This window comes from Heterodontus francisci, chromosome 1 (genome assembly GCF_036365525.1).
Source record: "Heterodontus francisci isolate sHetFra1 chromosome 1, sHetFra1.hap1, whole genome shotgun sequence".
NCBI classification, from domain to species: domain Eukaryota; kingdom Metazoa; phylum Chordata; class Chondrichthyes; order Heterodontiformes; family Heterodontidae; genus Heterodontus; species Heterodontus francisci.
This window is the reverse complement of record NC_090371.1, coordinates 77,173,918-77,193,860: the sequence shown is the minus strand read 5'-3', so window position 1 is coordinate 77,193,860 and position 19,943 is coordinate 77,173,918. Positions and strand designations below refer to the sequence as shown.

The 19,943-nt window shown below is 43.6% G+C and overlaps 2 protein-coding genes across 2 annotated transcripts in view; one reads left to right on the top strand and one right to left on the bottom strand.

Moving 5' to 3' along the window:
- LOC137370115 (calcium and integrin-binding family member 2-like) overlaps positions 1 to 2,035 on the top strand; it is a 48,027-nt gene extending 45,992 nt beyond the window's left edge. Inside the window, exon 6 of the mRNA XM_068032296.1 lies at positions 2,014 to 2,035. Coding sequence (XP_067888397.1) covers positions 2,014 to 2,035 — 22 coding nt within the window. The remainder of the gene's footprint in view (positions 1 to 2,013) is intronic.
- The window catches only part of LOC137370107 (myosin-IIIb), a 250,764-nt gene that overhangs the window by 16,965 nt on the left and 213,856 nt on the right, over positions 1 to 19,943 (bottom strand). The window contains exon 30 of the transcript XR_010975080.1: positions 13,279 to 13,485. The gene's annotated coding sequence lies outside the window, so the exon portion shown is untranslated. The remainder of the gene's footprint in view (positions 1 to 13,278; positions 13,486 to 19,943) is intronic.

Sequence of the window (19,943 nt, the reverse complement as noted above, 5' to 3'; positions counted from 1 at the left end):
TGGGCGGGCTGTCTTATGAGGAAAGGTTGGACAGGCTAGGCTTGTATCTGCTGGAGTTTAGAAGAGTAAGAGGTGACTTAATTGAAACATATAAGATCCTGAGGGGTCTAGACAGGGTGGATGTGGAAAGGATGTTTCCCCTTGTGAGAGAATCTAGAACTAGGGGTCACTGTTTAAAAATTAGGGGTCACCCATTTAAGACAGAGATGAGGAGAATTTTTTTCTCTCAGAGGGTCATGAGTCTTTGGAATTCTCTTCCTCAAAAGGCGGTGGAAGCAGAGTCTTTGAATATTTTTAAGGCAGAGGTAGACAGATTCTTGATAAGCAAGGGGGTGGAAGGTTATCGGGGGTAGGTGGAAATGTGCAGTAATCAGCTCAGCCATGAACTTATTGAATGGCGAAGCAGGCTCGAAGGGCTGAGTGGCCTACTCCTGCTCCTAATTCATATGTTTTTATGTTCGTATGAGTGAGTATAAGTGCTGCCTGTTGAGATGAAGCTTTGAGGAGGCAGCTGGAGAGAAAGGAGTGTGTATGACAGCAATGTGCGTTGGTCAGAGGAGTGCTGTACAGGAGAATGCTAGGGAAGTGAGAGAGTGATGGATACCAGCTGAGAGTTACAGGACACTCACCTTCCAGACCTCATGAGGTCATTAAATCTTTTCCAGCACTGGATCTAGATCCTCAGCACCACACTTCAGCTACTGACAGCCTCAGCAACTTGCAGCCACACCTGCTTGGTGAGGCTGGTTGGCCACCTACTGCTGTCGTCAGGGAAGAGGACTTCTATCTGTGCCCTCACTGCATGAATCATCACCTCCAGGAACGAGTCTTTGACTGGTGGGGGGTGGGGGGGAGGGGTTAACCTTTCCACATCTTCCATCCATGCTGCAGGTCTTTCCTCTCTCACACTGGATTGTTTCCTGCAAACACTGCTGCCATTGTGAGCCCTGCCAGCGTCCCTTTAAACAGCGATCCTTCATTGCTGCTTTTGGAGTATCATCCTCCCCGTCCTTCTTGATTGGTCAGGCACCTGGAGGAGGGATGATAATTAATTTTATCTGGGAAGAACAACAGATAGGTGCACAAATCAGTGATCCAAAATTGGACCCGCTGTTCCAGCAGGGAATATGGTGACAAGATTCTGCCCTCAATGTCAGCATGGAAAGGACTAGAGGGGTGTTGGAGAAGTATATGTCATTAGTGTACATATGAAAGCTGATATCATGTATTTGGATAACGTTGTAGAGACCAGCATGTAGATGAGAAAGGGAGGGGAGGCAGGTAGTGGAAAGAGTCCATCCAAGAGGTCAGATCAAGTCCCAGTTTAACATTAACCAAAAGGTAGCAACTTTGACACTGCTGCACTCCCACAGCACAGCACTGAAGTATCACCCTGAATTATGACCCAAGTACTTTCAACTCTGACTCAAAGGCAAGCATACTACCATTGAGCTAAGGCTGATCTAAGCTAGAGGATGTCATACGTTAATTTATAGCATTGGAGAAGGATACATATCCTTACTTAGGTGCCCAAAAATATTCTTCTACAATTCTGTCTTCATGTCATTGTCTAAGCTGCCTGCAATTTGAATATATTTACGCTTAGAGCTCACATCAGATCTGAACAATTCATTCGTCCTGATTCAACACCTTATCCTCAATGAACTATTGATAAATTGGTGGCATTTTGGAAGGTACTAGGTCAGTCAGAATGAGTAACAAATGAAGAAAGAACATTAAAAAATCCAAATAACTATTCCTCAGGTCTGAAATGTTTAAAAAATAGTTTAAGCACAAAATTTCACATTTTCACACAAATATATGAGACATTAATAAAATTTCACAGCATTGTTTAATTTTGATTTAAATTCTGACATGGATGATGTAGTTAGGCAGTGAATAGATTCTGGCAGAGGGCAACATTTATGTTCATCTTGGGTGAGCTACTGACACATTTTATGCTTTCTAAATTGTTAAACATAAAATTTCTATATGTATTTTATTTTGCAACAGCACTTTCCACATCAGGATCTGAGGCCCACCAGAGGCATCACGATTGGCTGCGGCACAACAGAACCTTTTCAGCTAGCACTACCCTGCTTGATTTTTCTTGCTGCAAAGGAAGAATTCCGCACTCACCACTCCAAGAGGTCATCAGTTTAAAGTGGGATTTCTATTATATATACACTTACATATTTTCTACAAAAGAATGAGGAAGTCTACTTAATCAAAATACCTGAATTTAGAATTTTCTAAGGCTGTATTCCATCTCATCTAAATATCAACGATCAACAAGCATATTTCAGAGTGAAACAAAAACATTAACAGAATGCAAAGTTAAAGTAATTAATTGGGCCAAACAGAAAGAATGCTTTAAAATATGTTTTTGACAAAATTTTGGACAATTTTTCCTCTTCTTTCTACTGTAATGTTCAGTTTGATTATTGGATAGAAGCACTATCCCTACGCATTGATCTCAAGGAGACATCATGCTACAGTTACCACCATCATTGCAGCATGTTGGAAATCTGCAAACATGATTCACAATGCACTGTCCAGATAGACCAAGTAAAGATTTTCACATACAGCATCTGGAAAGAAGAAAAGATGCCCACTGGAGTGATTTAAAAACAAATGTGGATAATGCTCATTTATTGAATTATTTTATCCTGCTTCCCTTTCACTAAATTGTATTTCCCCACACTACATACTGTCTATTAAGAGGATGGACAGGCAAAGTTCCCTTTTCTGCAAAATTAACTGCAAGAAAATAAAATAAATTCCGTTAAACATAATGACACTTGTCCGTTTTTTTTTCTATTTATGAGCTTTCCTTTTGTGCTCATGTCTTCTACTGGCACTGCTGCATTTTTCTCACCAGATATTGTCAAAACGATATAGAAGAAATAGAAATAGAAAGTGTATGTGCTAATTGGAAAATGTAAGATTGTTCTTCAAACGTGATCAGAACAAAATTAAAAATAAACAGAAAGAAATCGAGTTCTTTTACAACACTGAACAAAACTCTGGCATATTATACCAAAAACAAAGTTTGTTTGCACCTGGTAACTTATTGATAATGTACATCTTCATGACAGCTGCTGTATGTGTAGGGTATAAGAACATAAGAAATAGGAGCAGAAGTAGGCCATTCTGCCCCTCAAGCCTGCTCCAACATTCAATAAGATCATGGCTGATCTGTCCCAGGCCTCAACTCCTCTTTCAGGCCTGCTCCGTATAACCCTTGACTCCCCGAGATTTCAAAAATCTATCTACCTCCTCCTGAAGTACATTTAGTGACCTAGCCTCCACAACTCTCTGAGGTAGAGAATTCTAGAGATTCACCACCCTTTGAGAGAAGAAATTCCTTTGTATCTCAGTTTTAAATGTGTGACCCCTTATTCTGTAACTATGTACCCTAGTTCGAGATTTCCCCACCAGTGGAAACATCTTCTCAACATCTACCCTGTCAAGCCCCCTTAGAATCTTATATGTTTCAATAAGATCACCTCTCATTCTTCTAAACTCCAATGAATAAAGGCCTAACCTGCTTAGATAAGACAACCCCTTCATCCTAGGAATCAGCCGAGTGAACGTTTTCTGAACTGCCTCCAATGTTAAAATATCCTTCCTTAAATAAGGGACCAAAACTGTACGCAGTACTCCAGGTGTGGCCTCACCAGCACCCTGTACAGTTGTAACAAGACTATTCTTAAACTCTAACCTCCTAGAAATAAAGGCCAAAATTCCATTTGCCTTCGTAATTATTTGCTGTACCTGCATGCTAACTTTTTGAGTTTCATGTACAAGAACACCCAGATCCCTCTGTACTGCAGTATTTTGTAGTCTTTCTCCATCTAATAATCAGCCTTTTTATTCTTCCTACCAAAGTGGATGACCTCACACTTTCCCACATTGAACTCCATCTGCCAAGTTTTTGCCCACTCACTTAACCTATCTATATCCCTTTGCAGATTCTTTGTGTCCTCATCACAACATGCCTTCCCACCTATTTTTGTATCGTCAGCAAATTTGGATACACTGCACTCTGTTGCTTCCTCCAAGTCATTAATATATAGTAAATAGTTGAGGCCCTAGGACGGAACCTTCTGGCACCCCACTAATTACGGCTTTCCAACCTGAAAAAGACCCATTAATCCCGACTCTCTGCTTTCTGTGTGTTAGCCAATCCTCAATCCATGCCAATACATTACCCCCAAAACCCTGAGCTCTTATTTTGTGCAATAACCTTTTATGTGGCACCTTATCAAATGCCTTCTGAAAATCCAAATACGCTACATCTACCAGTTCCCCCTTATCCACTCTGCTTGCTATATCCTCAAAGAATTCTCACAAATTTGTCAAACATGATTTCCCTTTCATAAAACCATGTTGACTTAGTTTGATTGCATTATGTTTTTCTAAATGTCCTGCTATTTCTTCCTTAATAATGGACTCTAGCATTTTCCCAATGACAGATGTTAAGCTAACTGGTCTATAGTTTCCTGCTTTCTGTCTCCCTCCTTTCTTGAATAGGGGTGTCACATTAGCGGTTTTCCAATCTGCTGGTACCCGACTGGAATCCAATGAGTTTTGGCATATTATGACCAATGCCTCCACTATTGCTGCAGCCACTTCTTTTAAAACCCTTGGATGCAGGCCATCAGGTCCTGACGACTTGTAAACTGGGTATTTTGCAAGCCAAAAACAACATAACTTGATAGAGAAGTGGGAGAAATTGTATTAGTGATAGAGGAACTGGTGTATCTAAAGGTAAGCAGGTACTTTGATGAGGCAGGAGCAGATATTTATTTGTCTATTACCTTAAATAGGTCAAGAAACATATTCAAATGAATGGTGATTTGCAGTTCAAAAACCCACACATCATAGCATGGCTTTCCCTTCTATGTCAAAATAAATATGCTCAGCATAGCTCACTACTTTTTAAAAGTCTGTAAGCTGTAGTTCAACTTAGACCAAATAAGATGGAACAAAGTCTCCTCTTAAGAGCCTTTAATGGTCCCAAATAAAATAGGGGTGCATTTTGGCCAAAGGGATAGGGAGAGGCAATATACACTAAATGGTATACACAATTCTAAACTGTGTACAGCGACAGAGGAATCTTGGGGTCCATGTGCATAGACCCTTGAAGGTGGCAGGACATATTGAGAGAGTAGTTAGTAAAGCATATAGGATCTTGGGCTTCATAAAAAGAGGCATTGAGTACAAAAGCAGAGAAGCTATCCTGAACCTTTATGAAGCTCTGGTTAGGCCACAACTAGAGTATTGTATCCAGTCCTGGTTGCCACAATTTAGGAAGAATGTGAAGGTCCTTGAGAGGGTGCAGAGGAGATTTCTAAGAATGGATCCAGGGATGAGGGATTTTAGCTACAAGGTTAGATTAGATTAGATTAGAGATACAGCACTGAAACAGGCCCTTCGGCCCACCGAGTCTGTGCCGAACATCAACCACCCATTTATACTAATCCCACACTAATCCCATATTCCTACCAAACATCCCCACCTGTTTCTGTGCTCTATGACTCTATGATAAGGTGCCACATCAAAAGTTACTACACAAAATAAGAGTTCATGGTGTAGGGGGTAACATATTAGCATGGATAGAGGATTGGTTACTAACAGGAAGCAGAGAGTAGGGATAAATGGGTCATTTTCAGGTTAGCAAGCTGTAACTAGTGGAGGGCCACAGGGATCAGTTCTGGGGCCTGAACTATTTACAGTTAATACAGAAAAGGACCGTGATAAAATGGAAATATTAATAATAAACTTACAGAATGGATGTGTAATTGGCAAATTAATTTCAATATAGTTAAGTGTGAGGTAGTACATTTTAGAAGGAAGAATAGGAAGGCCACATAGCCCTTGGAAAATTAGTTTCTAAACGGTGTAGTGGAACAGAGGGGTCTGGGAATTTCAGATACACAAATATCTAGAATAGCAACACAAATTAATAAGGCCATAAAAAAAGCAAACAAAGCACTGGGGTTCATTTCTAGATAGATGCAATTGAAAATCAGAGACATTATTGCCAAAGGAGGCAGGTTCGGGTTCATACGGGGTGTAAAAACCCCTAAAAGTAACGTTGGGTCAGGACCCCAACATCATCCGACTCACTTCTGGGTATTACCTGGGTGGGCCTGCAGGCAATCAGGGAACTTGGTTGGAGCAGTCATGTAAGTAATTATCATATGCAAATAGGTAATTAACTCCTGTGTTAATCTAGCATTCTTGCTTTAACAGCCAGCGCACATATTTCCCAAGCTGTCTGCAACCCATCAAAGTTAACCAGGCGATTGCACAGTGGAGAGAACTTCTTTGGTGAAACTGACAAGCTGGGAAGCCTTTGAACAGTGAAAATGAAGAACCTAGGAGAAAGGCTGCTGCTCACAGCACTTCACCAGAGAGTGTGCTTTCCCTGCTTGACAGGTGATTTCCAATTTCTTGGAAGTCAGTTCACCTGTCTTTCTGTCGGTATTTATCACAGTGTAGGAGCAGTTTATGCAGCTCCACCTTGGGCCTCTGCTGAGGAACAAGAGGAGCAGCACCAACAGCACCAGGAACAACACCAGCAATGGCACCAGCTGCCTTCTCCTCGGCCATATGCTGCTCCACAGGGCAGCGGAGATGAATAGAGAGATCCAGGTCCAAGGAGGCAAGACTCCAACACAGGGTCTACAGGCTCTCTCGATACGTTTGAGCACCAGTACATCAGCAGCCTCAGGCTCTCATGGCAGGTTGCTGACATCTGCAGCCTCCAGGAACAAGACTTCCTTCCCAGTGGACCAGGTGGGCACACATGGCCGGTGGCCGTCAAGGTGCCTGTCACTGGAGGGCCCATTCCCCCATGGGTCTCTGCCTCTCCCTGAACTTATGCGCTCTCTTCCGCAGGGAGAAAAAGAAGGGCGTTATGAGTGTTAGAAATGGATTGTGTAGAGAGGAGGGAAGGATAGTATATGTGCAGGGTGACTGTGAGGAATGGGTGTGAGATGACAAAAAGATGAGGGCAAGTGACAGTGTTGGCTGTTCAGATGGGGATATGAGGAGATACCTGGAGTGAGAGGTATGAGTGGAACTGTAAGGTGTGTTGGTCTGAAGAGTGGTGTGCAGGAGAAAGCTTGGACAGTTGGAGCTTAGCACCTGAAAGTATTATACCACCCATCTGTCATGCCCTACTGAAGTCCTGGATCCTGTTGATGCACTGTCTCCAGGTTGTAGGGACCACATTCCTGCTGCTCACTTCCTTGGCCTCTAGAATAAATGCCTGCTTGGTTTGAGATGCTGGCTTATTCCTCCAGTTCTTGGGAATATCTCCTCACTGCACTGCAGTCCCTCAGATCACACAGCAGGGCTTCCAGATAGGAGAGACCTGGGGAGCAACTTTCCCAGGTCTCCTCTCCATTCTTGTGGTTGCTGCACCCTCAAACATCCATGTCCCAGTTCAGCCATTGATACCTATGCTGGGGCCACGTTAATTAGAAATCCTTCCTTTGACAGATTGTTGACTTGTTGTGCCATTCTGCCTGCCCTCTCTGATTGGTCAGGAGACCTAGAAGTAGCAGCATAGCCCTTCACCTTGACAGCCAAATTCACGACCAGCCAAGAGCCACCTGCTGCCTGTGGGTCAGTCGAAATAAAAGTCCAACCGTTACATTTAACTTGTATTGAACCTTGGTTAGACCACACTTAGTGTACTGTGAACAGTTCTAGACTCCATGCTTTTAAAAGAACAGAGAGGCACTGAAGAAGGTACATAATAGATTTACTATATAATGACACTAAAACTGAGAGGTTACACCTGTCAGAAAAGATTGAATAAGCTTTCTCTAGAAAGGAGGATACCGTGAGATGACCTGATAGGGCACATGTAGAGAAGATGTTTCTATTTGCAGGAAAGACCAAAACTAGAAGCCATAAATATAAGATAGTCACTAATAAATCCAATAGGAAATTCAGAAGAAACTTCTTTACCCAGAGAGTGGTTAGAATGTAAAACTCACTGCCACAAGTAGTAGGTGAGGTGAATAGCATAGATGAATTTAAAGGAAAGCTAGATAAGTACATGAGGGAGAAAGATATTGATGGAGTTAGATGAAGACGGGTGGGAAAAAGCTCATGTGCAGCATAAATGCTGGTATGGACCTGTTGGACTGAATGGCCTGCTTCTGTGCTGTAAATATGATGTGAATATGTAATTACTCTGAAAAGAAAGTGGGAATCAGCAGAAATATTTTACAATGGTTGACCAATAGAACCCCCAGAGGATGGTGTTACAGGAAATATCGGCCTGGGACAATGTTACCAACGTCTTTTGTTCAATATCTTCATAAACAACTGAAGTTAAGAGTCACAAGCATAGTGGCTAAATTTGCAGATGATACAAAACTGAAGATGATAGACTCCAAAGCTGAATAGGATAAGCTACAGGAGGATTTGAATATACTTGGGAAATTGGACAGTCAGCTCTCTGATGAAGTTCAATGTAGAGAAATGCAAAGTACTTCAGGAGGTGACAAAAAAATCCAGAGACTATTACACATTATTTTGTTTTCATTTAAGTATGTAAAATGTATGAAATGTTGGGCTCAGTCACTCTGTTGTCACAGTGCATTAAGAAATGTCCACTTTGACAGTTTTCAGTAATTTATTATAATAGGTCTTTCCTATGAATTTAAAGTGTCTTTACTTTTAAAAATATGCCCCTCTCTCTATGGAATGCATGATCTGACGACGATTGTTCATTAGATGTTTCATGGATTAGATAAATATATTGTAGATTAGAGCTCACCTTAAGATTCTGCCACTGCCTGCCTTCTCCTGTCTGATATCCGGTTTTTGTTGCTATTTCTCTTTTTTAAATAGAGTTAGAGTCATTTACAGCACAGAAGGAGACCTTTCGGCCCATCAAGTCCATGTTAGCTCTCCACAGATCTATGCACTCAGACCCAGTACCCGGCTCAATCCCCATAGCCCTGCAAGTCTATTTCTCTCAGGTGGCCATCCAACTTCCTCTTGAAGTCATTGACCATCTCCACTTCCACCATCCTTGTGGGCAGCGAGTTCCAATAAGTTAGTTTTGGTTTTCTGTCATCCTATCATTGTGCATGTGGTTTTGTGGACATTGGTGTAATGAGTTCATGCAACATAATTGAGATGCGTGGAGTCCAGTTTGCTGAAGATCTCAAACAGGTTTATTACAGCTAAACTATTATATACAGTACTGAGCTAACTATTTACAGAACCTTACTCTGGGTGTTACAATTGCAGAGTGACTCTGGCTTTGAGTCACATGACTACATCCTGGTACTTAGCTCATTAGCACACTAAGATCTTAAAGGGAGATCACTCTTAAAGGCAATCATACAACATCCCCTTTCTTTCCAAAGATAAGTCTCAAATGCTACAAGAAAAAACACATAAAATTAGATATCAAAACTAGTCGCACAGGATAGAGACTGTAAAAGTTACAGGTAGGAGGATAGGAATTGCGAAATTTACAGGTGCAGTGGCTTAGAAGTCCATATACTGTTTCTATGGTTTGACAACTCTTGTTTGGGGAATCGGCACCTCACTTGTTGCTGTTTTTCTGAAGTTTCTCCCCCCACCCCCCCCCCGCATTCAATTTCTGTTTCTCCACCTTCAGCCTGCTAATATACTCTGTTGCTTTTCTCAGTATGACTGGTAGGATATTTGCACAAGCGCCGGTGTCAATCTTGACCCTGAGTGTATGTTTGCCCACTTTCTTTGGGTACATGATATTAATAGTGGTGAAAGCTTCCAGTTGTTTGACTTCATCAACATGATATGTCAGGTTCACAATGTGGAATGCCTCTGTGTTCTGGCTGAAAATTACTCCTCGTTGAGTCTCGTCTCAGATCTGTTTCGCTTTGGACTTCTTGTATTGGCTTGCATTTATGCAGGTCACTGGCACTCTCCTTGCTGCTGTTGCCGCGCCTGTCTTCAGTTTGTCTGTGTCCTGCTGATTTCTTGTATAAGCAGGCGCAGTGTCCTTTTGCACCGCACGCCTTGCACCGGTCTTGAAATGCCAGGCAATTTTGCTGTGAGTGGGACAGACTGCACTTACCACATAGCTTGCTTGCTCTTTTCGACCTGGTTATGGTGCTGATACTGTTGGCTGCACCTAGTGCTTGCAGGTGTTGTTGTCCAGGGTCTAGGGGTTCCCTCTCAGTCTTTTCCTGGTTTAACCATAACAAGGTTTAATTTTTAAAACACCATGTTTTTAGCTGCCCCTCAGTGAATCCTTGTTCACTGCTTTCCAATTGTAAGGCAAAGAAATCAATTAGACAGGTTTTCTTAGATTTAAACAAGAAGGGTGTGAGTTTGAGGCAATAGCTGGGTTGTAATTACAGTCCTTTGAGTTTGATGTGGAGTCTTTGGTTGCCGGTAAGTCTTGCTGTTCGTTGGGGCCCAGTGCACGCTTTAACTTGTTCTGATGTAGAAGTCTTTTCTCACTTGAGGTTTAAGCAACTTCAGTGGGTCTGGAGGTTTGTGAGAAAGTGAGAGTGCCAGCCAGGACAGGGGCTCTCTTGTTCCAGGTTCAGTTGCAATCTCCAATCTATCTTCAACTGTCTTGTGAGCACTTAGAATATTGCGTGCAATTCTGGTCGCCACACTACCAGAAGGGCGTGGAGGCTTTGGAGAGGGTACAGAAGAGGTTTACCAGGATGTTGCCTGGTCTGGAGGGCATTAGCTATGAGGAGAGGTCAAAGAACAAAGAACAAAGAAAATTACAGCACAGGAACAGGCCCTTCGGCCCTCCAAGCCTGCGCCGATCCAGATCCTCTATCTAAACATGTTGCCTATTTTCTAAGGGTCTGTATCTCTTTGCTTCCTGCCCATTCATGTATCTGTCTAGATACATCTTAAAAGACGCTATCGTGCCCGCGTCTACCACCTCCGCTGGCAATGCGTTCCAGGCACCCACCACCCTCTGCGTAAAGAACTTTCCACGCATATCCCCACTAAACTTTTCCCCTCTCACTTTGAACTCGTGACCCCTAGTAATTGAATCCTCCACTCTGGGAAAAAGCTTTTTGCTATCCACCCTGTCTATATCTCTCATGATTTTGTACACCTCAATCAGGTCCCCCCTCAACCTCCGTCTTTCAAATGAAAATAATCCTAATCCACTCAACCTCTCTTCATAGCTAGCGCCCTCCATACCAGGCAACATCCTGGTGAACCTCCTCTGCACCCTCTCCAAAGCATCTACATCCTTTTGGTAATGTGGCGACCAGAACTGCACGCAGTATTCCAAATATGGCCGAACCAAAGTCTTATACAACTGTAACATGACCTGCCAACCCTTGTACTCAATACCCCATCCGATGAAGGAAAGCATGCCGTATGCTTTCACTGGAACGACGGAGGTGGAGGGGCGACATGATAGAGGTTTACAAAGTTATAAGCGGCATGGACAGAGTGGATAGTCAGAAGCTTTTTCCCAGGGTGGAAGAGTCAGTTACTATGGGACATAGGTTTAAGGTGAGAGGGGCAAAGTTTAGAGGGGTTGTGCGAGGCAAGTTCTTTACACAGAGGGTGGTGAGTGCCTGGAACTTGTTGCCGGGGGAGGTGGTGGAAACAGATACCATAGACACGTTTAAGAGGCATCTTGACAAATACATGAATAGGATGGGAATAGAGGGATACGGACCCCGGAAGTGCAGAAGGTTTTAGTTTAGGCAGGCATCAAGATCGGCGCAGGCTTGGAGGGCTGAATGGCCTGTTCCTGTGGTGTACTTTGTTCTTTGTTCACAATTCAAAACTCCAAGTTGCTCAGCAGGTTAGTCATGTGACTAACCCCTTATTTGGGAACAACCACTCCTGTGGTTTGTGGATTTCCAAGTTCTCATGGGGGGTGTGGTGGGGGGTGGGGGGTGATGGGGGTGGTGTAGGGCTGTCTCTTACACCCACAAGATGTGGATCACCATTGGCCAAACCAATCTCTTAATTGAATCAGTGAGCATTCCCATTGTCTTTTCTTAGGCGACTGTCTCTTAGTATGCAAAATGCTTTCCAGCTACTGCTGATCTCTTTAAACAAATCATCTCTTCACTCCTGCAATAGTTTAAAATTAATATTCATGTGACAAAATTAATATGCCTCATTCTTGGCAAGGGGGGGGGTCTTCATGACAACTTGCTTGCTCTTTTCGACCTGGGTATGGTGCTGATATTGCTGGTTGCACCTAGTGCTTCCAGGTGTTATTGTCCAGCCACAATGTCTTCGTATTTCCTGCCATCTTCTAGCAGTGCATCAATACTGTGACCTTTCTTTTTTCCCCCCCAAGAGGTGTTTCTGAAACACTTCAACGGGCGTCAATACTATCACTAGCTCCATTATTCGTTCTGACTGCTCCATTTCTGTGAAGTTGCAGTTGTTGCCCTTACTACGGCATCTACTAACAAACTGGTCTACTGATTCCTCTGGCTGTTGCCTCTAGGACATCAATTCCAGGCCGTGAATTCTAAAATTCACTCGTAATCGGAGATGATCTTCTAGCACTTTCCATATTTTTATGGATCTTTCTGGTCCTCGTCAGTTAGTCCAGAGGTATTGATCTGACTGCTATTAGCATTTTTACAGCCTGTTTTTCTGGCTCTACAATTATTTGGTCTGTGAAGAATAACTGCATTCTTTGTTTGAACAGTTGGAACTCATATAGGACATCCCAGGCCTTCTAGTTCATGCTGGAAAATTTGGTACCCGTATTTCTGCTGTTCTTTTGCTTTAAAACTTGCTTTAAGACTTGTTCTATGACTCTGCACTGTTTCCCCTTTAAGAGACACTGTTATTTATACTAGCTGCTTTGATTAACAGGAGCAGGTGTTAGCTGGTGCTGTGTGTTTATCTTGCTTCCAGCACTTAAGCCTCTCCTGTTTACACAGCTGTTCAAGAAGCAGTTCAATGGGTTTTTTATGTTCTTCACACTCGAGTGGTTTTAATGGTTTTTTTTACTGTGGCTTCGTGAATGGAAGCTCTTATTGACGCTCAAGAAGTTCAATATTTTTTAAAGCTTTGGCTGCATGGATATAGGCTCTGCAGTGATCTGAGTTTTCCCGCGTTTTTTCTAATGGATGCCTCCTGCAATGGAGCCGACCTCGATCAACTTGGGAAAGGAATTGGGTCTTTCCTGTTTTTTTCTACATGGAGCGCTTGAGAAAAAAAAAATCTTTTGAAGGACGTCAAAGTTTTAAAAAAAAAAAGCAGTATCCCTCGCCTGTCGGCACAATGACTCACCCAATTTACTTGCAGCCTGTCGTTCTGTGCTCTGCCTTCTACAGCTTGAGGGAAGTTCTTCTTTCACTGTTTGAGCCAGTATTTTTCTTGAACTTTCTCTCTACTGGCTGTAGATAAGGTCGTTTTCAGAGTTGTTTAAACCATGGTCTTCAGCCTCAGACTTTGTCTTCTCACCTTTCCACCAAGTAATGTGTTCTTTTATCCTGTCTGTTGCAACATAAATGAGATGTGTGGAGTCAAGTTTGTTGAAGATCACAAACAGGTTTATTACAGCTAAACTATTGTGCAGTACAGAGATAACTATTTACAAAACTTTACTCTAGGTCTGACAGTTGCAGAGTGACTCTGGCTTTGAGTCACATGACTATGTCCTGGTACTTAACTCATTAGCATACTAAGATCTTAAAAGGACATCACTCTTAAAAGCAATCATACAACTGGCAGTGAAGGGCACTTCAGCAGAGCCAAATAACACAGTTGTAACTTATGCCAAGAAGGGCCAGCACCTTCAGTAAGGGGGCACCAAGGTGGAAAGACCAAAAAGGGTTATGAATGGCCTAAATCTCATTCCAGAATTACTCAAAGTTCCATTTTTGAATCCAAAACATACAAAAGTAGCTTTTCTGCTTAAAACAAAGAGGCTGAACAAAATAAAATTACTGGCAAAAATGGATTGTGCAGCTGGAGAAAAGAAAGAGTAAGCCTTAGTTGGGTTAAGATGAAAGTACAGTTCAGCAGTTCCAGTATGACTTTCAATTCTCTCAGAACATGCTAAACCACAGTATTGAGTCTATTTAGTGACATTTAAGGCAAAGATTTGGACCACAAAGTTGTTCCGGCAATGCTGAAAGTCAGAAGAGCACTGCGTCATCTTGTAGTGTAACACAGTACTTAACTACTACCAGATAGAGGTATCGAATTGCAAGAGCCAAGGCTCGTAGTGCCAAAAAATAATAGAAAGGAAACTTGCATTTCTATCGTTCCTTTCACAACCATCAGACATCTCAAAGTGCTTTACAGCCAATGAAGTACTTTTGAAGTGCAGTCACTGTTGTAATGTAGGTGACATGGCAGCCAATTTGTGCACAGCAAACTCTCACAAGCAGCAATATGATAATGACCAATAATTAGGAGGCAGTAGCTGCTCATGAACATAGAACATAGAACATTACAGCGCAGTACAGGCCCTTCGGCCCTCGATGTTGCGCCGACCTGTGAAACCATCTGACCTACACTATTCCATTTTCATCCATATGTCTATCCAATGACCACTTAAATGCCCTTAAAGTTGGCGAGTCTACTACTGTTGCAGGCAGGGCGTTCCACGCCCCTACTACTCTCTGAGTAAAGAAACTACCTCTCACATCTGTCCTATATCTATCACCCCTCAACTTAAAGCTATGTCCCCTCGTGTTTGCCATCACCATCCGAGGAAAAAGACTCTCACTATCCACCCTATCTAACCCTCTGATTATCTTATATGTCTCTATTAGGTCACCTCTCCTCCTCCTTCTCTTCAACGAAAACAACCTCAAGTCCCTCAGCCTTTCCTCGTAAGACCTTCTCTCCATACCAGGCAACATCCTAGTAAATCTCCTCTGCAACCTTTCCATAGCTTCCACATCCTTCCTATAATGCGGTGACACAGAACTGCACGCAATACTCCAGGTGCGGCCGCATCAGAGTTTTGTACAGCTGCAGCATGACCTCGTGGCTCCGAAACTCGATCCCCCTACTAATAAAAGCTAACACACCATATGCCTTCTTAACAGCCCTATTAACCTGGGTGGCAACTTTCAGGGATTTATGTACCTGGACACCAAGATCTCTCTGCTCATCTACACTACCAAGAATCTTCCCATTAGCTCAGTACTCTGCATTCCTGTTACTCCTTCCAAAGTGAATCACCTCACACTTTTCCGCATTAAACTCCATTTGCCATCTCTCAGCCCAGCTCTGCAGCCTATCTATGTCCCTCTGTAACCTACAACATCCTTCGGCACTATCCACAACTCCACCGACCTTCGTGTCATCCGCAAATTTACTAACCCACCCTTCTACACCCTCATCCAGGTCATTTATAAAAATGACAAACAGCAGTGGCCCCAAAACAGATCCTTGCGGTACACCACTAGTAACTAAACTCCAGGATGAACATTTGCCATCAACCACCACCCTCTGTCTTCTTTCAGCTGGCCAATTTCTGATCCAAAGCACTAAATCGCCTTCAATCCCACACTTCCGTATTTTCTGCAATAGCCTACCGTGGGGAACCTTATCAAACGCCTTACTGAAATCCATATAGACCACATCCACTGCTTTACCCTCATCCACCTGTTTGGTCACCTTCTCGAAAAACTCAATAAGGTTTGTGAGGCACAACCTACCCTTCACAAAACCGTGCTGACTATCTCCAATGAACTTATTCTTTTCAAGATGATTATAAATCCTATCTCTTATAACCTTTTCCAACATTTTACCCACAACCAAAGTAAGGCTCACAGGTCTATAATTACCAGGGCTGTCTCTACTCCCCTTCTTGAACAAGGGGACAACATTTGCTATCCTCCAGTCTTCCGGCACTATTCCTGTCGACAATGACGACATAAAGATCAAGGACAAAGGCTCTGCAATCTCCTCCCTGGCTTCCCAGAGAATCCTAGGATAAATCCCATCTGGCCCAGGGGACTTATCTATTTTCACACTTTCCAAAATTGCTAACACCTCCTCCTTGTGAACCTCAATCCCATCTAGCCTAGTAGTCTGTATCTCAGTATTCTCAACAACATTTTCTTTCTCTACTGTAAATACTGACGAAAAATATTCATTTAACGCTTCCCCTATCTCCTCTGATTCCACACACAACTTCCCACTACTATCCTTGATTGGCCCTAATCTAACTCTAGTCATTCTTTTATTCCTGATATACCTATAGAAAGCCTTAGGGTTTTCCTTGATCCTATCTGCCAATGACTTCTCGTGTCCTCTCCTTGCTCTTCTTAGCTCTCCTTTTAGATCCTTCCTGGCTAGCTTGTAACTCTCAAGCGCCCTAACTGAGCCTTCACGTCTCATCCTAATATAAGCCTTCTTCTTCCTCTTGACAAGCGCTTCAACTTCTTTAGTAAACCATGGCTCCCTCGCTTGACAACTTCCTCCCTGCCTGACAGGTACATACTTATCAAGGACACGCAGTAGCTGCTCCCTGAATAAGCTCCACATTTCGATTGTGCCCATCCCCTGCAATTTCCTTCCCCATCCTACGCATCCTAAATCTTGCCTAATCGCATCATAATTTCCTTTCCCCCAGCTATAATTCTTGCCCTGCGGTATATACCTGTCCCTGCCCATCGCTAAGGTAAACCTAACCGAATTGTGATCACTATCACCAAAGTGCTCACCGACATCTAAATCTAACACCTGGCCGGGTTCATTACCCAGTACCAAATCCAATGTGGCATCGCCCCTGGTTGGCCTGTCTACATACTGTGTCAGAAAACACTCCTGCACACACTGGACAAAAACTGACCCATCTGAAGTACTCGAACTATAGTATTTCCAGTCAATATTTAGAAAGTTACAGTCCCCCTAACAACTACCCTGTTACTCTCGCTCCTGTCGAGAATCATCTTCGCTATCCTTTCCTCTACATCTCTGGAACTATTCGGAGGTCTATAGAAAACTCCCAACAGGGTGACCTCTCCTCTCCTGTTTCTAACCTCGGCCCATACTACCTCAGTAGACGAGTCCTCAAACGTCCTTTCTGCCGCCGTTAATACTCTCTTTGATTAACAATGCCACACCCCCCCCTCTTTTACCATCTTCTCTGTTCTTACTGAAACATCTAAATCCCGGAACCTGCAACATCCATTCCTGTCCCTGCTCTACCCATGTCTCCGAAATGGCCACAACATCGAGATCTCAGGTACCAACCCATGCTGCAAGCTCACCCACCTTATTCCGGATGCTCCTGGCGTTGAAGTAGACACACTTTAAACCAAGTTCTTGCTTGCCAGTGCCCTCTTGCGGCCTTGTAACCTTATTCCTGACCTCACTACTCTCAACATCCTGTACACTGGAACTACAATTTAGGTTCCCATCCCCCTGCTGAATTAGTTTAAACCCCCCCGAAGAGCACTAGCAAATCTCCCCCCCAGGATATTGGTACCCCTCTGGTTCAGGTGAAGACCATCCTGTTTGTAGAGGTCCCACCTTCCCCAGAAAGAGCCCCAATTATCCAGGAAACCAAAACCCTCCCTCCTACACCATCCCTGCAGCCACGTGTTCAACTCCTCTCTCCCTATTCCTCGCTTCGCTAGCACGTGGCAGGGGCAACAACCCAGAGATAACAACTCTGTTTGTTCTCACTCTAAGCTTCCACCCTAGCTCCCTGAATTTCTGCCTTAAATCCCCATCTCTCTTCCTACCTATGTCGTTGGTGCCTATGTGGACCACGACTTGGGGCTGCTCCCCCTTAAGGATCCCAAAAACACGATCCGAGACATCACGAACCCTGGCACCTGGGAGGCAACACACCAACCGTGAGTCTCTCTCGTTCCCACAGAACCTCCTATCTGTTCCCCTAACTATGGAGTCCCCAATGACTAATGCTCTGCTCCTCTTCCCCCTTCCCTTCTGAGCAACAGGGACAGACTCTGTGCCAGAGACCTGTATCCCATTGCTTACCCCTGGTAAGTTGTCCCCCGCAACAGTATCCAAAACGGTACACCTGTTGTTGAGGGAAACGGCCACAGGGGATCCCTGCACTGCCTGCTGGTTCCCTCTCCTTCCCCTGACAGCTTAGAATGACATCCTAAGCAGCAGAACTCAGCACAGAATGAGTATATTCCCATAAGCTTCTATCACATCTTCTAAATGCTTAAGTCTAGTGACACATATCAGGCCAACTGCTTAATGCAGGTTCTCGTTTGAGGAGCTTTGTCAAAGCAACATTCTTGTGGTTAGTCTGATTTTCCCTTCAGGACACCGGGTGACAGGCAGGTATAGGCCGCAGTCCGCAGCCTCATAGCAGTTTCCCCCTTTTAGACACAAGTTTCTTCATAGCTTGGCCCTGGATCCCTCAAATAGACTGCAGGAAGCCATTCTGTTACACGCATAAGAATTTAGAACTATAAAAAGGGGACCTGCTCGAACACATGCTTCATCAACCACAAATTTAACATGCAATTGGATTTGATGTCGGAAATACGTTTCGGAACAGATGACTCCTGAATCTTACAATCAGTACTTTTATGATCTGCTCTTCATCATAGAACGTTTACGCCACCGAAAGAGGCCACTTGGCCGATCGTGTCTGTGCCAGCCGAAAAACAAACCACCCAGTCTACTCCCACCTTCCAGCATTTGGTCCATAGCCCTGCAGGTTACAGCACTTGAGGTGCATATCCAGTCACCTTTTAAATGAGTTGAGGGTTTCTGCCTCTACTACCCTTTCAGACAGTGAGTTCCAGACCCCCACCATCCTCTGGGTAAAAAATGTTTTCCTCATCCTCCCTCTAATCTTTCCACCAATCACTTTAAATCTATGCCCCCTCATCACTGACCTCTTCTAATGTAAATAAGCCTTTCACATCCACTCTAACCCAGCCCCTCACAATTTTGTGCATTTCAATCAGATCTCCCCTCAGCCTTCTCTGTTCCAAGGAGAACAACCCCAGCCTATCCAATCTTTCCTCATCGCTGCATTGTCCCAGTCCCGGCAACATCCTTGTAAATCTCCTCTGTACCCTCTCTAGTGCAATTACATCCTATCTTTAATGAGGTGAACTAAACTGCACACAGTACTCAAGTTATGGCCTAGCCAATGATTTATATAGTTTCAGCATAATCTCCCTGCTCTTATATTCTATACCTCGGCTAATAAAGGAAAGGATTCCATATGCCTTCTTAACCACCTTACTGAGATATGCTGCTACCTTCTGGGATCTGTGGACATTCACTCCAAGGTCCCTCACTTCCTCCACTCCTCTCAGTATTCTCCCATTAATTGTGTATTCCTTTGCCTTATTTGACCTCCACAAATGTATCACCTCACATTTCTCCAGGTTGAATTCCATTTGCCACTTTTCTGCCCATCTGAACAGACCATCAATATCTTCCTGCCGCCTATAGCTAACCTCCTCGCTACCTACCACACAGCCAATCTTTGGGTCATCTGCAAACTTCTTGATCATGCCCTCTACTTTTATATCCAAATAGTTAATGACGTGTCTGACCCGGCCCGACCTGAGCCCGAATGCCGGACCCGGAAGTGCAACCCGACCCGTCGTCGGGTCCTGGTCGGGTAGCAGGCCTTTAAACTGCACTACCTTCATCAATCTTCCTTGATACTTCTTCAAAAAATTTGATCAAATTGGTCAGACAAGATCTTCCCTTAACAAATCTATGCTGGCTATCCTTGATTAATCTGTTCCCTTCTAAGTGACAGTTTATCCTGTCTTTCAGAATTGATTCCAATAATTTGTCCATGACTGCGGTTAGACTGACTGGCCTGCAATTGTTCTGTCTATGCCTCGTTCCCTTTTTAAACCCAGGTACATCAGCAGTTCTCCAATCCTCCACTGCCACACCAGCATCCAGTGAGGATTGGAAAATGATGGTCAGACCTTCTGCTATTTCCTCTCTCGCTTCTTTTAACAGCGTGGGGT